This window comes from Podarcis gaigeae (assembly GCF_964106915.1).
Source record: "Podarcis gaigeae genome assembly, chromosome: 13".
NCBI lineage: Eukaryota > Metazoa > Chordata > Lepidosauria > Squamata > Lacertidae > Podarcis > Podarcis gaigeae.
Genome location: NC_139689.1, coordinates 6,230,525 through 6,247,790, shown reverse-complemented (window position 1 = coordinate 6,247,790; position 17,266 = coordinate 6,230,525). Strand labels below are relative to the sequence as shown.

Sequence of the window (17,266 nt, the reverse complement as noted above, 5' to 3'; positions counted from 1 at the left end):
TGAGAAAATCTAAGTGCTCTCACTCCACCCAAAATACTTTAAATTAAGATGTAGCGATGTGTGCTGACAGCTTTCAGTGAGGAATCGGAACAGAGGTCTGGCGGTCGCTCTTACCTGCAGTAACTGAGCAGAGCCTCCAAGCTCAGGGGCAGTCTACCTATAATTGCACGGGAGAGGGCCCAAGAAGGGCGGGCAGTGGCTTCGTTGGGCACATCTAATTGGGCAGCGTGCGGAACAGAGGGACACTCTGTCCAATCCAGGAGGGCATAGAGAGAGCCAAGAGGGGAGGGGAGGACTTGCAGAGCACCGATTCCCTCCCCAACCCCGTCCTTCGAACAACGAAACAGCAGAAAAATTTCCGGCCACGTTTATTTTCAGAGTTCTCGTCGTAAAGGCCACTGCAGCATGTGCGTGTGAGAGGGGGGTGCGGGTTGGGGCGGAAATCCCTCCCCTTCCCCCTCCGAATTCTTGGCCACGAGGAGATACAAAAAGAAGAAGAAGAAACTAACGACGGAGACGAAGACGAGAGAGAGAGAGAAAAGTTTCCGAAAAGTTAGCGGGTTAGCACAGATCCGAGTGCAAATAACATGTAAACGCCACCCCAAGCCACATTTAAACAGACACGCTGTCGATAGGAACAGAGAAAGAGAGAGAACGTACCTGTTTGTATCAGACCCCCCCACCCAATCTCTTGGCACAGTTCCACCCACCCTGCTGGGTTGGCATCATTCATCATCATCATTTTTTTAAATTCACATGCTGGTGGGGAGAAAATCTGTAGCATTGGTAAAGTTAAGAGGCTGGGGGGAGGGGGGAAACGACCAAGGCATGAGGCATGGAGCGCCCCCCCCAACCCCCCGCCCAGCACGCAGGAGCAAAGGAACACTGAACCCCCACAATTTGACACAGGCCCCAATCCCCCTCGCAGCGAGTGCAGGGGGAAGAACTTAACTCCGTGGAAACCCCTCTGCCTCATTTCTGGGGGAGGGGGGACTCGCCCTCCCCTCCCCACCGAAGTCCCCTCACATGTTTACAACCTCGGAGAGGGTCTCGGGTTTGAAGGGCCAAGCACCAAGATAACGCTTGCAAAGTTTGGTCCTCGAGTTTTACAGAGGGGTAACGCGAGGGGGTGCGGGGCCGGTCTCCCGTTCCCAAGGCAAGCCCCCTTTCCCCTCCCCACGATACAATCTGTTCATATATATATATATATTTCATATATATAAATCTGTCTATATAAAACTCTTTACATTCGGCACGTAAGGTTATTTCAGGCAGGGGCGGGGCAGAGGGGGTGGGGGAATCGGTGTTCACCACCCCTCCCCGAATCTGGAACTGAAGGAGGAAGGCAGGGGGGGGGAACGTCCTCTCCTGTCTCCCAGCCCCCCGAGGAAGGGGAGGGAGGGAAGGAAGGAGGGCGGTTTTCCCACAATGCATCACGACACCCAGGCGGCAAGCTGCTTCATTTCTTCGTCGTCATCATCCACCACGGGCACTTTTGAGGCTGTCAAAATAATAATAATAATAATAATAATAATAATAATAATAATAATAATTTATTATTTGTACCCCGCCCATCTGGCTGGGTCTCCCCAGCCACTCTGGGCGGCTTCCAACAAAGATTAGAAATACATTAAAATGTCACACATTGAAAACTTCCCTGAACAGGGCTGCCTGAACAGAGGGAGGGAAAGGATGAAATCAAAACGTAGCAACGGCGTCCCAAAACGTCAACCCTCTTCCAAACGCTCCCGCCTTTACTTAACGCCTTGCCTCGGGGTGCCCGTTTATTTACTGGATTTATATGGGCTTTGAAGACACTCGAACTCAGGACGCAAGGGAGAAACGTGCTAAGAGGAAGGCACGCTTGGCAAACCCTCACTGTGATCAACTCCCGCCCGGAAACCTATGTCCCCACTGTGGAAGGACGTGTGGGTCCAGAATTGGCCTCGCTTACGGACTCACTGTTAAAGCTGTGTTTATGGAAGACCATCTTACTTGGCTACAAGCGATCGCCAAAGAAGATACAGTGGTACCTTGGCTGTCAAACTTAATCCGTTCTGGGAGTCCGAAAACCCAGGCACAGCTTCCGGTTGGTTGCAGGATCTTCCTGCACTCAATCAGAATTTGTGTCGGACGTTTGGCTTCCAAAGAACGTTCACAAACAGGTTTGCGGCGTTCAGGAGCCAAAACGTACGTGTACCAAGGTGTTCGAGAACCAAGGTACGACTGTAGTGCTTTCAGGCAGACGCCACAAAGCGGTTTGTGTAAGGTTACGACAAGAAGAACACACTCACACATACAAAGGGCCTTCTCTTTTTAAAAAGTCACAATATCCAGGCTGGATTAAGCCCTTTTGAGATCCTAAGCACTTAAAAGCTTTTGGTGCCCCTATACCTATCCAATTCAAAACATAAGCCGTAAAATAAAATTATTTTTTTCCGAAATGAAGCAGAACCTCCATTCAGATGGAAAATGATGCCTATTTTTGTACGCTTCTACTTTACATCCACCCACTTCTCCAGATTTGTTGGGGCTCCCGCCCCACAGCAGCCAGAGGCATGATGGGAGTTGTAGTCCAGTCACACTTGGGGAGACCCAGGTTGGCCAAGCGAGAACTTTTGAGGGGAGCTGAAACAGCAGGTGATGCCATCCCAAGACCCAGGGGCTTGTGCCCACCTCGCTGCCTCCCCATGCCCCCTTACCTGGTACGCTGGGCAGGCGAGAGGCTGGCACGCTGGGCAGCTCCGGGGTCGGTTCCCCAACATTCAGCAGCTCCTTGTCCAAGTCTTCCTGCTCCATCTCCTCCAGCTCAGCTAACAGCTCATCCTGAGGGCAGCAAAGGCAGGGGGATGAGTAGAAACACAAACAGGTACCCATTGCCACTTCCCCCCTCCAATGCCCACTGCCCCACTACTCTGGGGCTCAGCCCCCCCCCAAAGGCGGATCTGGAGAACTGTAACCGAACTCCCTCCTCCACTTATCAGGAGGGAGAGTTCCCCCGCTTTTAAAATTATTTTTATTAAAGATTTTCTTGATTTACAAAAGTGTGTGCAATGTCTCTCTCTCTCGTGAGTGTGTGTGTGTGTGTGTGTGTGTGTGTGTATATATATATATATGCTTTCGTAGATTTTCACGGGTACAGGAATGCAGGTTTTGGTGTCCTCGGGTGTCTTCCCGTGTAAAAGTTGGGGTGTCTAGGCGACGTTTCGACGAGGTCTCACTCGTCATCTTCAGGCTGGTGCTTTCGGCTTCTTGTAACTGGAACAGAGCGGGATCTCAATGTTTGAGTTCCTATAAATACTGTAGAGGGGGTGTGGTGTCTAGCCTCCAATGTTCTGGGCAGAGAGGAAGTTCCCAGGCTAGTGTGCCTTTTCTTCTTTTGTTCCTTAATTACTTGAGAGATACCTTGAGTGATTTCTTGAGTGATATCCTGAGTACCACTTAGGTGGGTCATTAGGTGTGGATTAGTTGCTAAAGTCTTTGTGTCTTGACCTCTCCACAGATGAATTACTGACACCATCCAGTAGCCAATCCATGGTGGCACCTCCGGATGCTGCACCCCCCTGCAATCCCTACACAGATCTGGCTGACACAAGCCACAAAACCACAGCTCGCCCCTATACACGAAGCCAAGCCAAAGCACAACTAAGTGCAATACAGCCATCTTCTCAGGAAAACTCTTCACAAAGTTCAAGAGGTCAAGACACAAAGACTTTAGCAACTAATCCACACCTAATGACCCACCTAAGTGGTACTCAGGATATCACTCAAGAAATCACTCAAGGTATCTCTCAAGTAATTAAGGAACAAAAGAAGAAAAGGCACACTAGCCTGGGAACTTCCTCTCTGCCCAGAACATTGGAGGCTAGACACCACATCCCCTCTACAGTATTTATAGGAACTCAAACATTGAGATCCCGCTCTGTTCCAGTAACAAGAAGCCGAAAGCACCAGCCTGAAGATGACGAGTGAGACCTCGTCGAAACGTCGCCTAGACACCCCAACTTTTACACGGGAAGACACCCGAGGACACCAAAACCTATATATATATATATATATATACATACACACATATACATACATATTTCCATGTAACATTTTTACAAGTCTGTTTCATTTGTTGAGACATTGGGAAGAAAAGGGGGAAAGAGGTGGAGGGGGGGAAGATGAGTGGGGGTGGGGACGGGTGGCGATGTTTCGACAGTGGTACCTCTGGTTAAGTACTTAATTCGTTCCGGAGGTCCGTACTTAACCTGAAACTGTTCTTAACCTGAAGCACCACTTTAGCTAATGGGGCCTCCTGCTGCTGCTGGCAGTCCAAGTAAGGCCACTGATTGCTAAGCAAATCAGGCTCCTAAGCTTAAGCCAAGAAATAGTATTCTTTATGAAACTGAATACAGTGGTACTTCAGGTTAAGTACTTAATTCGTTCCGGAGGTCCGTACTTAACCTGGAACTGTTCTTAAACCTGAAGCACCACTTTAGCTAATGGGGCCTCCTGCTGCCGCTGCACGATTTCTGTTCTTATCCTGAAGCAAAGTTATTAACCTGAAGCACTATTTCTGGGTTAGCAGAGTCTGTAACCTGAAGCGTATGTAACCCGAGGTACCACTGTACTTTATGTGGGGTTTTGTGTCAGCGTTGCTTGTGCTGGTTCTCTGCTGTTCACTTGTGTTCCTTTGGTGGTGAGAGATGCTGGGGTTGGCCTAGGGTTTGGTTATTCATTTGTGGTTGGCTGTGGTGATCTTTGTTTTCATGTGTGAGTGGGGTGGGTGGGTGTTTTGGATCAGGTTAGCCATATTGATTTGCATGCTGTTGGTGGATTTTTGTCGTCTTGTTGGGCTGTGTATGTGATAAAGGGGAGCCATACCGGGGTAAAGGCATCTTCTTCTGTTTGTCCCCATGTCAGTTTCAGTTTATTGGTTAATTTTTCTAGCAGGGCTGTTTCCCATACTATTTGGTACCCTTGGTCCACGCTTACTGCCAGACAGGTCTCTCCAGTGTCTGGTTATGGTGTTTCTGGCTGCTGAAAGTACAGTGGTGCCCCGCAAGACGAACACCTCGCAAGACGGAAAACCCGCTAGACGAAAGGGTTTTCCGTTTTGGAGGCGCTTCGCAAAACGAATTTCCCTATGGGCTTGCTTCGCAAGACGAAATGTCTTGCGAGTTCCTGTGGGTTCCCCCCCCTTTTTCCCCCTTTTCCTAAGCCGCTAAGCTGCTTATCAGCTGATCCGATAAAAGCCGCTAAACCGCTAATAGCGCTAATCCGCTAAGCTGTCAATGGGCTTGCTTCGCAAGACGAAAAAACCGCTAGACGAAGAGAATCGCGTCTTGCGAGGCACCACTGTAGGTGGGTTATGACTTCTTTGTGGTGTAAGTGGGCATTGTTGCCTTGGAAGGTCTTTAGTAAGGGTCCCCCGCTTTTGACGTTACCTCATCTACATCGTCCCCAAAGCCGACGGGCTTCGAGATGGCGTCCGAGATCTGCTGCGCGATGTCCTGCTGCTCTGTGATCTCAGCCATCAGGTCGTCCACTTTGTCGATGTCCCTGGAGAGACGGGGTGGGGGGAAGAGGGTGAGACACAGCGGAAAGGGCAGCTGGGGTGGGGGGCAGCTTTTGCCATTGCACCAAAGCGCAACTAAAACAAGCTCCACCTTGAGTGATATGGTCTTTTGAAACTGATATTAGAAACTGCTACATATAATTACTAAGAAATTCGGATGGAAGAGATTCGAGGAAGTCAAATACTATGTTTATGAAGATGGGTGGTACTTAATTTTAATTAATTAAGTGGTAATATGCTGTATAGGGACGTGGGTGGCACTGTGGGTTAAACCACAGAGCCTAGGACTTGCCGATCAGAAGGTTGGCGGTTCGAATCCCCACAACGGGGTGAGCTCCTGTTGCTCGGTCCCTGCTCCTGCCAACCTAGCAGTACAAAAGCACCTCAAAGTGCAAGTAGATAAATAGGTACCGCTCCGGCGGGAAGGTAAACGGCGTTTCCGTGCGCTGCTCTGGTTTGCCAGAAGCGGCTTAGTCATGCTGGCCACATGACCCGGAAGCTGTACGCCGGCTCCCTCGGCCAATAAAGCGAGATGAGCGCCGCAACCACAGAGTCGGCCACGACTGGACCTAATGGTCAGGGGTACCTTTACCTTGACCTTTAATATGCTGTATGTATCTTTTTTCTTTTTTCTCTTTTTCTTTTCTTTTTTGTTTGTCTTTATTACTGTTAATCTTTTTTCCTTTACTATGTTTATTTACTGAAAATAATAAATATTATTTGAAGAAAAGGAAAGCCCCGCCTTGAGGGAAGCAGGGGAGGCCAAAGGAGCTGGAAGAGGGAGCATATCCGAGATACAGGTCCGAAAATGCAAGCAGCCGCCACGAGACAAAATCCACAAGGCAGGGCTACCATGGCAGCACTTAAGAAGGATGGAGCCAGATTTTGAATGGGGAACCTTTCTTTGGCCAAGGGCCGCAATCCCACCAGGGCACCTTTCTGGGGGCCACAGCTCTGGACACACACAAGCCTCTCCATCCTGATTTGACCCCAGTTCAAAGACACAGACCAGCCAGGTAAGCTTACTGGAGGGGGGCTCAGAGATGGCCCAACAAGGGGCGTGGCCTGGGCAGAGGATTCTGGGAGTTGTAGCTCGTTAAGGGCACCCAGTGTCGCTAGGAGAGCCCTATTCCCCCTCACAGAGCAGCCATTCCCAGAATCCCCCGGGAAGAGAGTGGCTGTTAAACCGCCCCAATAACCATAGCTCTTGTGAAGGGAATAATGGGGTCTCTCAGCACCCTTATCGGACTACAGCTCCCAGGATTCTTTGCAGGAAGCCACAACTGCCAGCATTGTGCTTTAAATAGAGGGCATGCACATGGCCAGAAATGGTCTCCTCCTTTGAACTTGGGGCTTGCTGCTCCCTCTGCCTTCTCTTTTGCCCTTTCCAGGCTCCACAGCACACCCCACCACCCTCCCTCCAGGCAGGGCAGGATCCTGCCCCAAAGGCCCCACAGCCTCGGGACCCACATGTGCTGATGGGCTTCCTTCATGGCTCGGGCTGCGTCCGACATGGTCTTGAGCACTTCGGTGTTGGTGGTGGCGTTCTCGAGAGCCTCGCGCTGGAACTCGATGGTGGAGAGGGTCCCGTCGATCTGCCCCAGCTGCTGCTCATAGCGTTTCTTCCGCTTGAGGGCTTGCAGGGCAGCTGGATCGAGAAGGGAGGGAAACAGCCAGTGCATTATTCTGTTTTTAATATTCAGTTGACAGCTGCCCAGATGCTGGGGCAAGCCAGACAGATGGGTGACTTCTTCTTCTTCTTCTTCTTCTTCTTCTTCTTCTTCTTCTTCTTCGGCATCAGTTCTATTTGCTCTTTGCCACAGCCCACCCCTTAAACTTCACAAACGCTCTATTTCCTCCCCTAAGGCTACAGGGTTCCATTGCTCAGAAATGTAGGTTGTGCTGGAAGCAGGCACACAGCTCCCTAAAATCCCCCAGCTTCCGTTTTGACACTGCTAAGTTTCTTTTTTTATTTTGTGTGTGTATAATTGAATTTAAATATCACATCACAAAAGTAAAAAGAAAATACACGACTTTATTTTATTTATATGTAACATTTACTTTCTGGTAACATTCTACTTTCTATATAACATATTTTTGCTAACCGGCGAGCGGTGTATTTCCTTTCCTTTTCTTTTAACACGGCTAAGTTTCTAGTCCTTATGAAAGCAAAGCCCCCTCAAAGCTGCTGCTTTAGGGATGAAGGAAATTTCCATTTTAACCGGCCCCCTTCCTGGACCCCACATTCCCCATCTCTCCCTCCACTGCTCCATTCACCTCTTTTGTTTTTCGTCCCATGTTTCTTGGCCGACTGAAGCTCCTGCTGGATCTTTTGCTCCAGGAATTCTTGTTTCTTGACAAGCACCTCCTCCGTCTCCCGCAGCTTCTGGATGGCTTCCTGCGGGGTAGGGGCTTTGGCCTTCTTACCTGGAAAAGGCCCCGGCCAGAGAGGGTGGGGAAGGGAGAGAAGGGAGAAAACAGGAACGCCCATTAATCCTCCAGCATCAATCCAACCTATTTGAGAGCCAACAACAACAGGGACTAGAACCATTGTTTGAAAAGGATGAAGCTAAAGGGAGACTGGTCAGCCCACCAAGAGGTACCCCAGGTGAATTTTCCCAGCAGCCATCCTTCTCCTCCATGACTCTCTTGCCCTGCTTCAAAATGGTGGGGGGAAGCTGCCGCCCTACACCCAGAAACTGAGCACTGGGGAAGAAGCTAAGTTAACCCCCCAAAATAGAGCTTTTTGGAAATATGGTACAGTCCACTCCCCCCCCCCCGAAAAAGCTTGGAATGAACCATTCCCCTTCCTTTAATACGTTTCCCTCCTTTGTTTTTCTCCCACCATCAAGCCAGATTCTTTCCCTCTCCTTCCTCCTCCCCCCCAAGACACAAATGGTTTCTCCCAGCTGTCCGTGATCTCCTATGGCGATTGGGCGATACCACCCTCCTTCAGGGTGGGGGAATGTAAATGTAGGGGCTCACCCTTCCCGAAGAGCTTTCCCAAGCCACTCATCTCGCCTGGTTGGTAATTCACTGGACTTCCTCTTCCGGCTTCATCCACCTCCCAGCCTTACACCGCCTCCATCCCCCCCCCCACCAATCACATGACAATAGGGAAGGACCAGAGCAAAGGGGTGCCAGTCTTCCTAGTTCTCTATAGAGACATCAGGTTCCCAACTTGAACTGGCTACACTCATGTGCGGGGAAATGGGAGTGGAATTGCATTTTTTAAAAAAATGGGTTCCACCGAGACTCATTTATTAATTTCAGTTAATTCCCAATGAGGCTAATTAATCGTGACCCAAGTCCTACTGATTTAATTTGGAGTCCAGTGCAAATAACTTACTCTAGAAGACTGGGACCAACCCAGTGATTTTCTATTATTTGTTATTTTTATTAAAAACAAACAAACACCATGGCTGCTTCAAAGAGCAGCAACGAAATGAGAACCTCTCGCCCTGTTTGGATTTTGGCAATTGGGATTTGTTTTTAGCCATAGATTCCGACGTCGCTCCACCACATTTGCCCCGCACATGGGAGGCGGTTTACAATGGAAACCGGAAGTTGAGGTTGCGGGGAGCGTCCAATTAATGATATCTCTTTGGACCAAATCTGGGCACGGGACAAAAACGTGGGCAGGGAAATCATATGACGTGATTTCTCTCCCTCTCTTCCCCCTCCCTCTCTTAAAGGAGCCGCGCCGCCCCAAAGAACGTCTTTCCAATCCTGAAACAGGATTTTGTAGTCTCGAAATTAAATTATGAAGATCCATTTCGTACAGGGGCCATATGATCTACCTGGTTTTATGGGACTGAGTCCACATTAATCATTTTGCCTGCAGTTTGAAGGTCTCCACCCCGAGCTGCCCCACCCATCCCATAATAGCGCCCCGATCTCGAAAAAGCTGCGGGAGATTTAACAATCCAACAGGTATAGCTTTCCACTGTGGAGGAGAGAATTAGGGGAGGAGCTCCCCTCCTTTTAACACTGATTTTCCATGTTTACTATACCGGATATGGAGATCCATGGATTCTCCTCTGTTTTAAGACTCCTATCTCCCATCATCCCAGTTTTATTGGCTGAGGCTGACATCCAAAAAGATCTAGAATCCCCTAGATGTTAAAAACACTTCTTTGTAATCTGGCTGACATGTCTCTTCCCACTTGGCTCTGGGCATTCACACCTTATCCTTAATGTATTATTGTTGTTTAAATAAAACATGAATTGAAGATGTGATAAGAATTTTAAAGTCTTAGAAAGGAAAATGGAAAAGCCTCCCCATTGTCTTTTCCTTCACAAATCCTGTCTTAAGGGTATGTCTGTGTTCGAATAGGGTGAGCCTGTGATCAGGCTCCCCAGGGTATCCAATCAAGTGAGCATTAACAGGTGACCTGTAAGACGAGATAAACAACGCACTCAGATTTCTGCTGTAGACCGCCTTTTCTATGATGTATCTGAGGGGTGCTCTTGAGCTCCAGGGCAGGGAATTTAAAATGTCTATATAAGGACAGGCACACCTTTGTTCTGGGTTCCTCCTCCTTTCCTGCATGTGAGGGGAGCACCCTGTCGCAATAGATCAATAAAGATCAGGCTTACTAGCTGCTTTGCTTCTCAATATTCTCTGGTTGGCCTCTGTTATCTTCTTCTACCAATAGGGAACCTACGTAAGGACTCTATATGGGCTCTTGGACACCCCATAAGGGAAGAAGGGCAAATGTTTGTTTACAACAAAGACAAGCATGTCTCTGGCCATGTGCAAAGTACACCTTCCCCAGCAGTAACTGCAGCTCAGCACTGTGAGCATATTGGGGGTGAAAGACTGTACGGCTTGGCCATTGCTTTTAATAATAAAAAATGGGGGGGGGGAAGCATTGGGCCTGACTGACCTGATCCTGGATATTGCATTTTAAAAAAAACAAAGGAAAAACAAACCCACACTACTCATGACTTTTAGGAGATGCATTGCATTGCCTGTTTGAAAGAGCACAGTAAAGATATTGCAAGAAGGACAATTGTGCCAACTCTTCTTTGTATTCCTTTGTTCTCTGTGCTTGGTTCTTAACAAACGTTATATCAATTTTACACGATAAATAAATGTCTGATCCCACAGTGAGAGAGACAGAGAGGATGCGAGCTTTCACTTGCTCCTGCCCACCTCAGCCAATGAGAAATCAGCAACCCACCAGACAGTTTTGGCCCACCTGGAGCCCTCTGGAAGTTTGGGGCTGCAGCTCCCATCAGCCCAGAGTTCACAGAGTGGTAGAATTGTCGAGTTAGAAGGGACCCCAGGGTCATCTAGTCCAACCCCCTGCAATGCAGGGATCTCAACTGAAGCATCCATGGCCGATGGCCACCCAACCTCTGCTTAAAAACCTCCAGTGAAGAAGCGTTGTATTCCAAAACAACTGAAAGGTGCAAAGTTGGAAAAGGCTGCCACAGGAATATAGCCTGGGAGTCCTTTTTGGACTCACAGCTGTCCATGCAGGTGCAGGTTAATTCTGTGTCCAGGGCAGCTGTCTACCAGCTCCATCTGATACACAGGATGAGACCCTACCTGCCCGCAGACTGTCTCGCCAGAGTGGTGCATGCTCTGGCTATCTCCCGCTTGGACTACTGCAATGCGCTCTACGTGGGGCTACCTTTTTAGGTGACCCGGAAACTGCAACTAATCCAGAACGCGGCAGCTAGACTGGTCACTGGGAGCGGCTGCTGGGACCATATAACAGCAGTCGTAAAAGACTTGCATTGGCTCTCAGAACATTTCCAAGCACAATTAAAGAGTGTTGGTCTTGACCTTGGAAGCCCTAAATGACTTTGCCCCAGGATACTTGAAGGAGCGTCTCCACCCTCATCGTTCAGTCGAGATACTGAGGTCCAGCTCTGAGGGCCTTCTGGCAGTTCCCTCCTTGCGAGAAGTGAGGTTACAGGGAACCAGGCAGAGGGCCTTCTCGGTAGTGGCGCCCACCCTGTGGAACACCCTCCCACCAGGTGTCAAGGAAATAAACAACTAGAAGACATCTGAAGGCAGCTCTGTTTAGGAAAGTTTTTAATGTTTGAGGTTTTATCGTGTTTTAAATATTCTATTGGACAAGGATCCTTAGATCACGTTAAGGGTAGCCAAATTCTGTGCAATTGCCATAAAACTTAGGGAACAAGCTGTGCTATGATAATGATTAAGGTTTTAAATGATAATTTTAGGTTATATGTTAGTGACTAAGTTTTAATTTATATATATTTTTAACTGCTATATCTGTATTGTCCCTGTTATACCTAATTGCAAATTCAAATGTATCCCTATCGTGTTTTATGACTTCCTTGATATTGTATGTGGGCTGGAACTGGTCTGGGACCGAAATAATAAAATTCATTCATTCAATATTCTATTGGAAGCCGCTCAGAATGGCTGGGGAAACCCAGCCAGATGGGTGGGGTATGAATAATAAATTATTATATTATGATTACGTTATTTGGTGCCTGTTAAAAATATTTGTTTAGGCAAGGCTATCCAGAAGCATAGCATTTTAATCCGGTTTTTATCTTGTTGATGTGGCTTTTTAAAAATCCTTTAGGTATTTCTCAACCGATTCTTTTTCCTTTGATTTCATTGTTTTATTCTGTTTATAAACCACTTCCGACATTGTTGTTGTTGCCTTTCTACAGTCAAGGAGTGCATGAATTTTTACAAAGCAGACAAATGAATAAAACCGGCTCGGAATTTGGAGGGGACGTGGATCAGTTGTTGGGGAACAGGAGTGTGGCAAGGTTTAGGGGTGCAGATATCCAGAGTGTCGGGGGTCAGGTGGGATTGCTATGAGGAATTATGAAAAATGAAGCAGGCCATTGTGTCCGCGATGAAAGCATTGCATTGACTGGGTTTGATCTATTGACAATAGGTTCTGATCAAATCCCACAAGCCTCTCCGCCTCTGCCATTTCCTTTCTACCTGAAAGGCACGTATAAGCATTCTAAACACAGACCAGTTGCCAGTTGGTTCATCAGGCATCCTGGGTCATAAAGATAGTAGGTAGCTTCTTTGATGTAGTTTGGGTGGCGCTGGGGGTTAAACCACAGAGCCTAGGACTTGCCGATCAGAAGGTTGGCGGTTCGAATCCTCGTGACGGGATGAGCTCCCGTTGCTCGGTCCCTGCTCCTGCCAACCTAGCAGTTCGAAAGCACCTTGAAGTGCAAGTAGATAAATAGGTACCGCTCCGGCGGGAAGGTAAACGGCGTTTCCCTGCACTGCTCTGGTTCGCCAGAAGCGGCTTAGTCATGCTGGCCACATGTCTGCGGACAAACGCCGGCTCCCTCGGCCAATAAAGCGAGATGAGCGCCACAACCCCAGAGTCGGTCATGACTGGACCTAATGGTCAGGGGTCCCTTTACCTTAAGGGCCAGGAAGAGAGTTCACAAGGAGATGGTAAATACTCTTTCCTTGCCATTCTTCCTTCCTTTCCTGCCTGTTTATGACCTCTGGGTTTTGCTGAATGCATTCCTCTAGTCCTGTTTTGTTTACTCTCAGATATGTATGCATGCTCAAAGTAGACTTTGTAGTTAACAGGATTTCTTCCTGTCTGACTTTGTCCCACGTGGGTTTTTTTTGAAACATTTAGAGGAAACCTGATTGGTTCTTACGAACACTGTGTTAAAAGTCCTTTTGTGAATAAAACGACCTGGGCCGAGGAGTGGAGAAGGATTTTTATTATTGTTGGCACCTCTCCCCAGAGTCCTGCTGGCCAAGCATCGTGTGTACAGTGGTACCTCAGGTTACATACGCTTCAGGTTACAGACTCCGCTAACCCAGAAATAGTGCTTCAGGTTAAGAACTTTGCTTCAGGATGAGAACAGAAATCGTGCTCCGGCAGCTGGAGGCCCCATTAGCTAAAGTGGTGCTTCAGGTTAAGAACAGTTTCAGGTTAAGTATGGACCTCTGGAACGAATTAAGTACTTAACCCAAGGTACCACTGTATTTTATTAATCAGAGTCCAATCCTTCCTTTGCTTTGGGAATGCTACAGCAAGGTGCCTATCAGGTAAGTCCAGGCTGTTCACACGCGTGTAGAAAGATGGACGGCAGGGAAACAGGTAGAGGATTTATTGCACGGCGTCAAAATCCCGTCCCTGCCAACACACTCCACACATGATGAGAGAGGTCCGGTTTGCGTCAGCCGCAGGCAGCACTTAGGAGCGAGCGAAGGCTTCTAGGCCCTGTTTCAGGACGGACAGGTTCATGCCGTTGGGGACGAGGATACACGTGACTCCTACGTGGAAGCGAAATAGGGGGGAAATAGATTGCACATCTCCCCGCCCCCCCTTCGTAGGAAGCTGACTCATTCAGAATCAGCCTTGGGGTCCGCTTGGGGTCTCCCCTGACCTACAGCAGCTCCCAAAAGCAAGGTGGATGCCCGCTTTGCCCCACAGACAGCAGCCTCCACCGCCTAGGGGCGAGGGGGTCACACGCAGCGGACACATTTCTCCCCGTTACCTAATTTGCTGACGTCGTAAATGTTGCGGCTTTCGTCGTCGAAGAAGAGCATCTGCGAAAAGGGAACCCCGGTTTGTTGAGACAACCTGAGGAGGAACAGGCGGGGGGGCAGAATGAGAACTCGCCGTCCCGTCCCTCCCATAGACCAGCTTTGCCAATGGGGTGCCCTCCGTCAGTGGTGTCCAAACTTTTTCCACAGAGGGCCAGATTTGATGAAGTGAAGGGCCCTGAGGGCAGACCAAAGGGCCAACCAAAGTCGTTAAACATTTTTTTAGGATTGAAGTTGGTGAGCTTTTTTTTTTTAGGATTTTACCCCAGGAAATAAACTGCCACAGGGGCTGGATTAAACCGTACTACCAACATGATTAAGGTTTTAAATGACAATTTTAGGTTATACAGCAGTACCTCAGGTTACATACGCTTCAGGTTACCTACACTTCAGGTTACAGACTCCGCTAACCCAGAAATACTGTCTTGGGTTAAGAACTTTGCTTCAGGATGAGAACAGAAATCATGCTCCGGTGGCAGCAGGAGGCCCCGTTAGCTAAAGTAATGCTTCAGGTTAAAAACAGTTTCAGGTTAAGAACAGACGTCCGGAACGAATTAAGTACTTAACCCGAGGCACCACTGTATTTTAGTGCTCAAGATGTAATATATATTTTTAACTGCCACTATATCTGAATTGTCTCTGTTATACCCGATTGCAATTCAATGCATTCCTGTTGTGTTTTATGATTTTCCTGATATTGTAAGTGAGCCAGAACTGGACTGTAATAATAATAAAATTCAAATAAACCAACCGGTGGGCAGGATTAGGCCCAATAAATGGACGGAACTGTGGGGGCGTACAAAGAGTCAATGGCCCAGCTGGTCCAGGCTCCTGTTTTCACAGCCGCCGCCCCCTCTATGGCCCCCATCCAACAGGAAGTAGGTCTCCCCTTACTTCTGAAAGTGAGTGACTTTGCTGCCCGGGTAGATCTCGGCGTAGCGGATGAAGCGGTTCAGGCCGAAGAGATCCAACAGCTGATTGGCCCCCCGGATCTCACCTGTCCTAGGAAGAGAGAGGGAGGGGTGGAGAGATTCATATTTGAGATCGCTTATTAGTCTTGTTTATTAAATAATATCCCCCCTTGCAGACAACTGCAGTGCCTGGAGATGGGCAGTCAAGTTGTGCACATCCGTAGCAGGGACCTGAGGAGAAATGACCGCTGGGAGGACGAGAATGGAGAGAAGAAATACAGTGGTACCTCGGGTTACATACACTTCAGGTTACATACGCTTCAAGTTACAGACTCCGCTAACCCAGAAATAATACCTCGGGTTAAAAACTTTGCTTCAGGATCAGAACAGAAATCGTGCTCCAGCGGCGCAGCAGCAGCAGGAGGCCCCATTAGCTAAAGTGGTGCTTCAGGTTAAGAACAGTTTCAGGTTAAGAACGGACCTCCGGAATGAATTAAGTACTTAACCCAAGGTACCACTGTACCATGATGCAACCGGACGCCTTACTCTGCCCCAGCTGCAACAAAACATGTCTCTTCCGTATAGTCTTTGCAGCAACATCTTGACCTCACCCCCAAAGGTGCATTCTTCCATTGTCTCCCATCGTCAAACAAGGTTAAATTTGTAAGCTCAGGGATTTTTCTCAGCCGGAACTCAAGTTCCGGCACCTCTCAGGTCAGTGCCACTGCCGTTGGAAGAGAGGCGTTCACGGCGAGTTCCTCTTTCTTCTAGGAAAATAGCACCGCAATCTGAAGATCGCAGGGCGGTTCACAACACAAAAGCACAAAAGGAGAACACAAAATGCGTAGTGAAATCAAGGACACGAAAGAAAAGCAAGCCAGTAAACCGTCCCACAAACACATTTAAAAGGACTTCCTAGGGACTAGTCACACAACGGAACTTTAACATGGAACTTTAACACGGCAAGCAGCAAACATGGTGTGGATGTCCCTGTTGACATGGAGTCTAATAATAATAATAATAATAATAATAATAATAATAATAATAATTTATTTATACCCTGCCCATCTGGCTGAGTTTCCCCAGCCACTCTGGGCAGCTCCCAATCAAATGTTAAAAACAGTACAGCATTAAATATTAAAAACCTCCCTAAAAAAGGCTGTCAAACCAAGTAACCCAGAATAAATGGAGGCAGTTTGGGGCCTGCAGGGATGGGTGCAGGATCTGGACTCACCGTGAGGCAGCCGCCATAGGGATCCCCTCCGCTTGCAGCTGCTCCAGCACAGCCGGCACCTCAGGGTACAGATTTATGGGTCGCATGTTGCGGTCTCGTATTGAGCCATCGCTGAGGGGAACATTGACAAAAAAGTCATGAGGTTTGTTGCCTTTAAAACAACAAAAAAAGTGTTGGGGTGGTATATGTGTTTTTAACATGGCAGGCAGAAATCCAGCAGATACAGTTTTCCCCAGGACACAAAGGAGAGCTTCACCTGTTGGGTTCCTGCCTGCTGCACGGTTTTTAGGGGCACAGAGCCCTTTAAGCATAAAACAAACATCAGTGTCTCTCCCCAAGTGGGGGGAATAAACAGCTCCCTGAAAGGCCCTTTGTATTGTGCATTAATGACAATTTGTGCTCAAGTCAGGTAGTTGTTTATCTCTTTGACATCTGATGGGAGGGCGTTCCACAGGGCGGGTGCCACTACCAAGAAGGCCCTCTGCCTGCTGCCTGGTTCCCTGTAACTTTGCTTCTCGCAGTGAGGGAACTGCCAGAAGGCCCTCGGAGCTGGACCTCAGTGTCCGTGTTTGACGATGGGGGTGGAGGTGTTCTTCATGTATACTGGGCCGTTTAGGGCTTTCAAGGTCAGCACCAACACTTTGAATTGTGCTCGGAAACGTACTGGGAGCCAATGTAGGTCTTTCAAGACCGGTGTTATGTGGTCTTGGTGGCCACTCCCAGTCACCAGTCTGGCTGCCGCGTTCTGGATTAGTTGCAGTTCCCGGGTCACCTTCAAAGGTAGCCCCACATAGAGTGCATTGCAGTAGTCCAAGCGGGAGATAAACAGAGCATGCACCACTCTGGCGAGACAGTTTGCAGGCAGGGAGGGTCTCATCCTGTGTACCAGATGGAGCTGATAAACAGCTGCCCTGGACACAGAATTGACCCGCGCCTCCATGAACAGCTGTGAGTCCAGAATGACTCCCAGACTGCGCACCTGGTCCTTCAGGGGCACAGGTACCCCATTCAGGACCAGGGAGATA

At 48.5% G+C, this 17,266-nt stretch overlaps 2 protein-coding genes across 3 annotated transcripts in view; both read right to left on the bottom strand.

The window, feature by feature from the left end:
• Positions 1-351: 351 nt before the first annotated feature.
• Positions 352-8,691, bottom strand: CHMP4A (charged multivesicular body protein 4A). Of its 2 annotated transcripts, none has more exons than XR_014557120.1 (6): positions 8,549-8,691; positions 7,841-7,990; positions 6,306-7,211; positions 5,433-5,638; positions 2,703-2,826; positions 352-1,501 (listed from the first exon to the last, which is right to left on the bottom strand). XR_014557120.1 is itself a non-coding variant. In XM_083707165.1 (6 exons), the coding sequence occupies exons 1-6, from the start codon at positions 8,577-8,579 to the stop codon at positions 1,434-1,436; spliced, it is 666 nt and encodes a 221-aa protein (XP_083563291.1). In that variant the 5' UTR covers positions 8,580-8,691; the 3' UTR covers positions 352-1,433. The 2 variants fall into 2 exon arrangements, 1 of the variants encoding a protein (XP_083563291.1); XM_083707165.1 differs by having other exon boundaries at positions 5,433-5,547; positions 7,034-7,211.
• A 4,949-nt stretch (positions 8,692-13,640) lies between these two features.
• The window catches only part of MDP1 (magnesium dependent phosphatase 1), a 7,649-nt gene continuing 4,023 nt past the window's right edge, over positions 13,641-17,266 (bottom strand). The window contains exons 3-6 of the mRNA XM_083707227.1: positions 16,242-16,352; positions 14,991-15,098; positions 14,048-14,133; positions 13,641-13,823 (exon numbers count right to left, since the gene is read on the bottom strand). Coding sequence (XP_083563353.1) covers positions 13,744-13,823; positions 14,048-14,133; positions 14,991-15,098; positions 16,242-16,352 — 385 coding nt within the window. The 3' untranslated portion in view covers positions 13,641-13,743. The remainder of the gene's footprint in view (positions 13,824-14,047; positions 14,134-14,990; positions 15,099-16,241; positions 16,353-17,266) is intronic.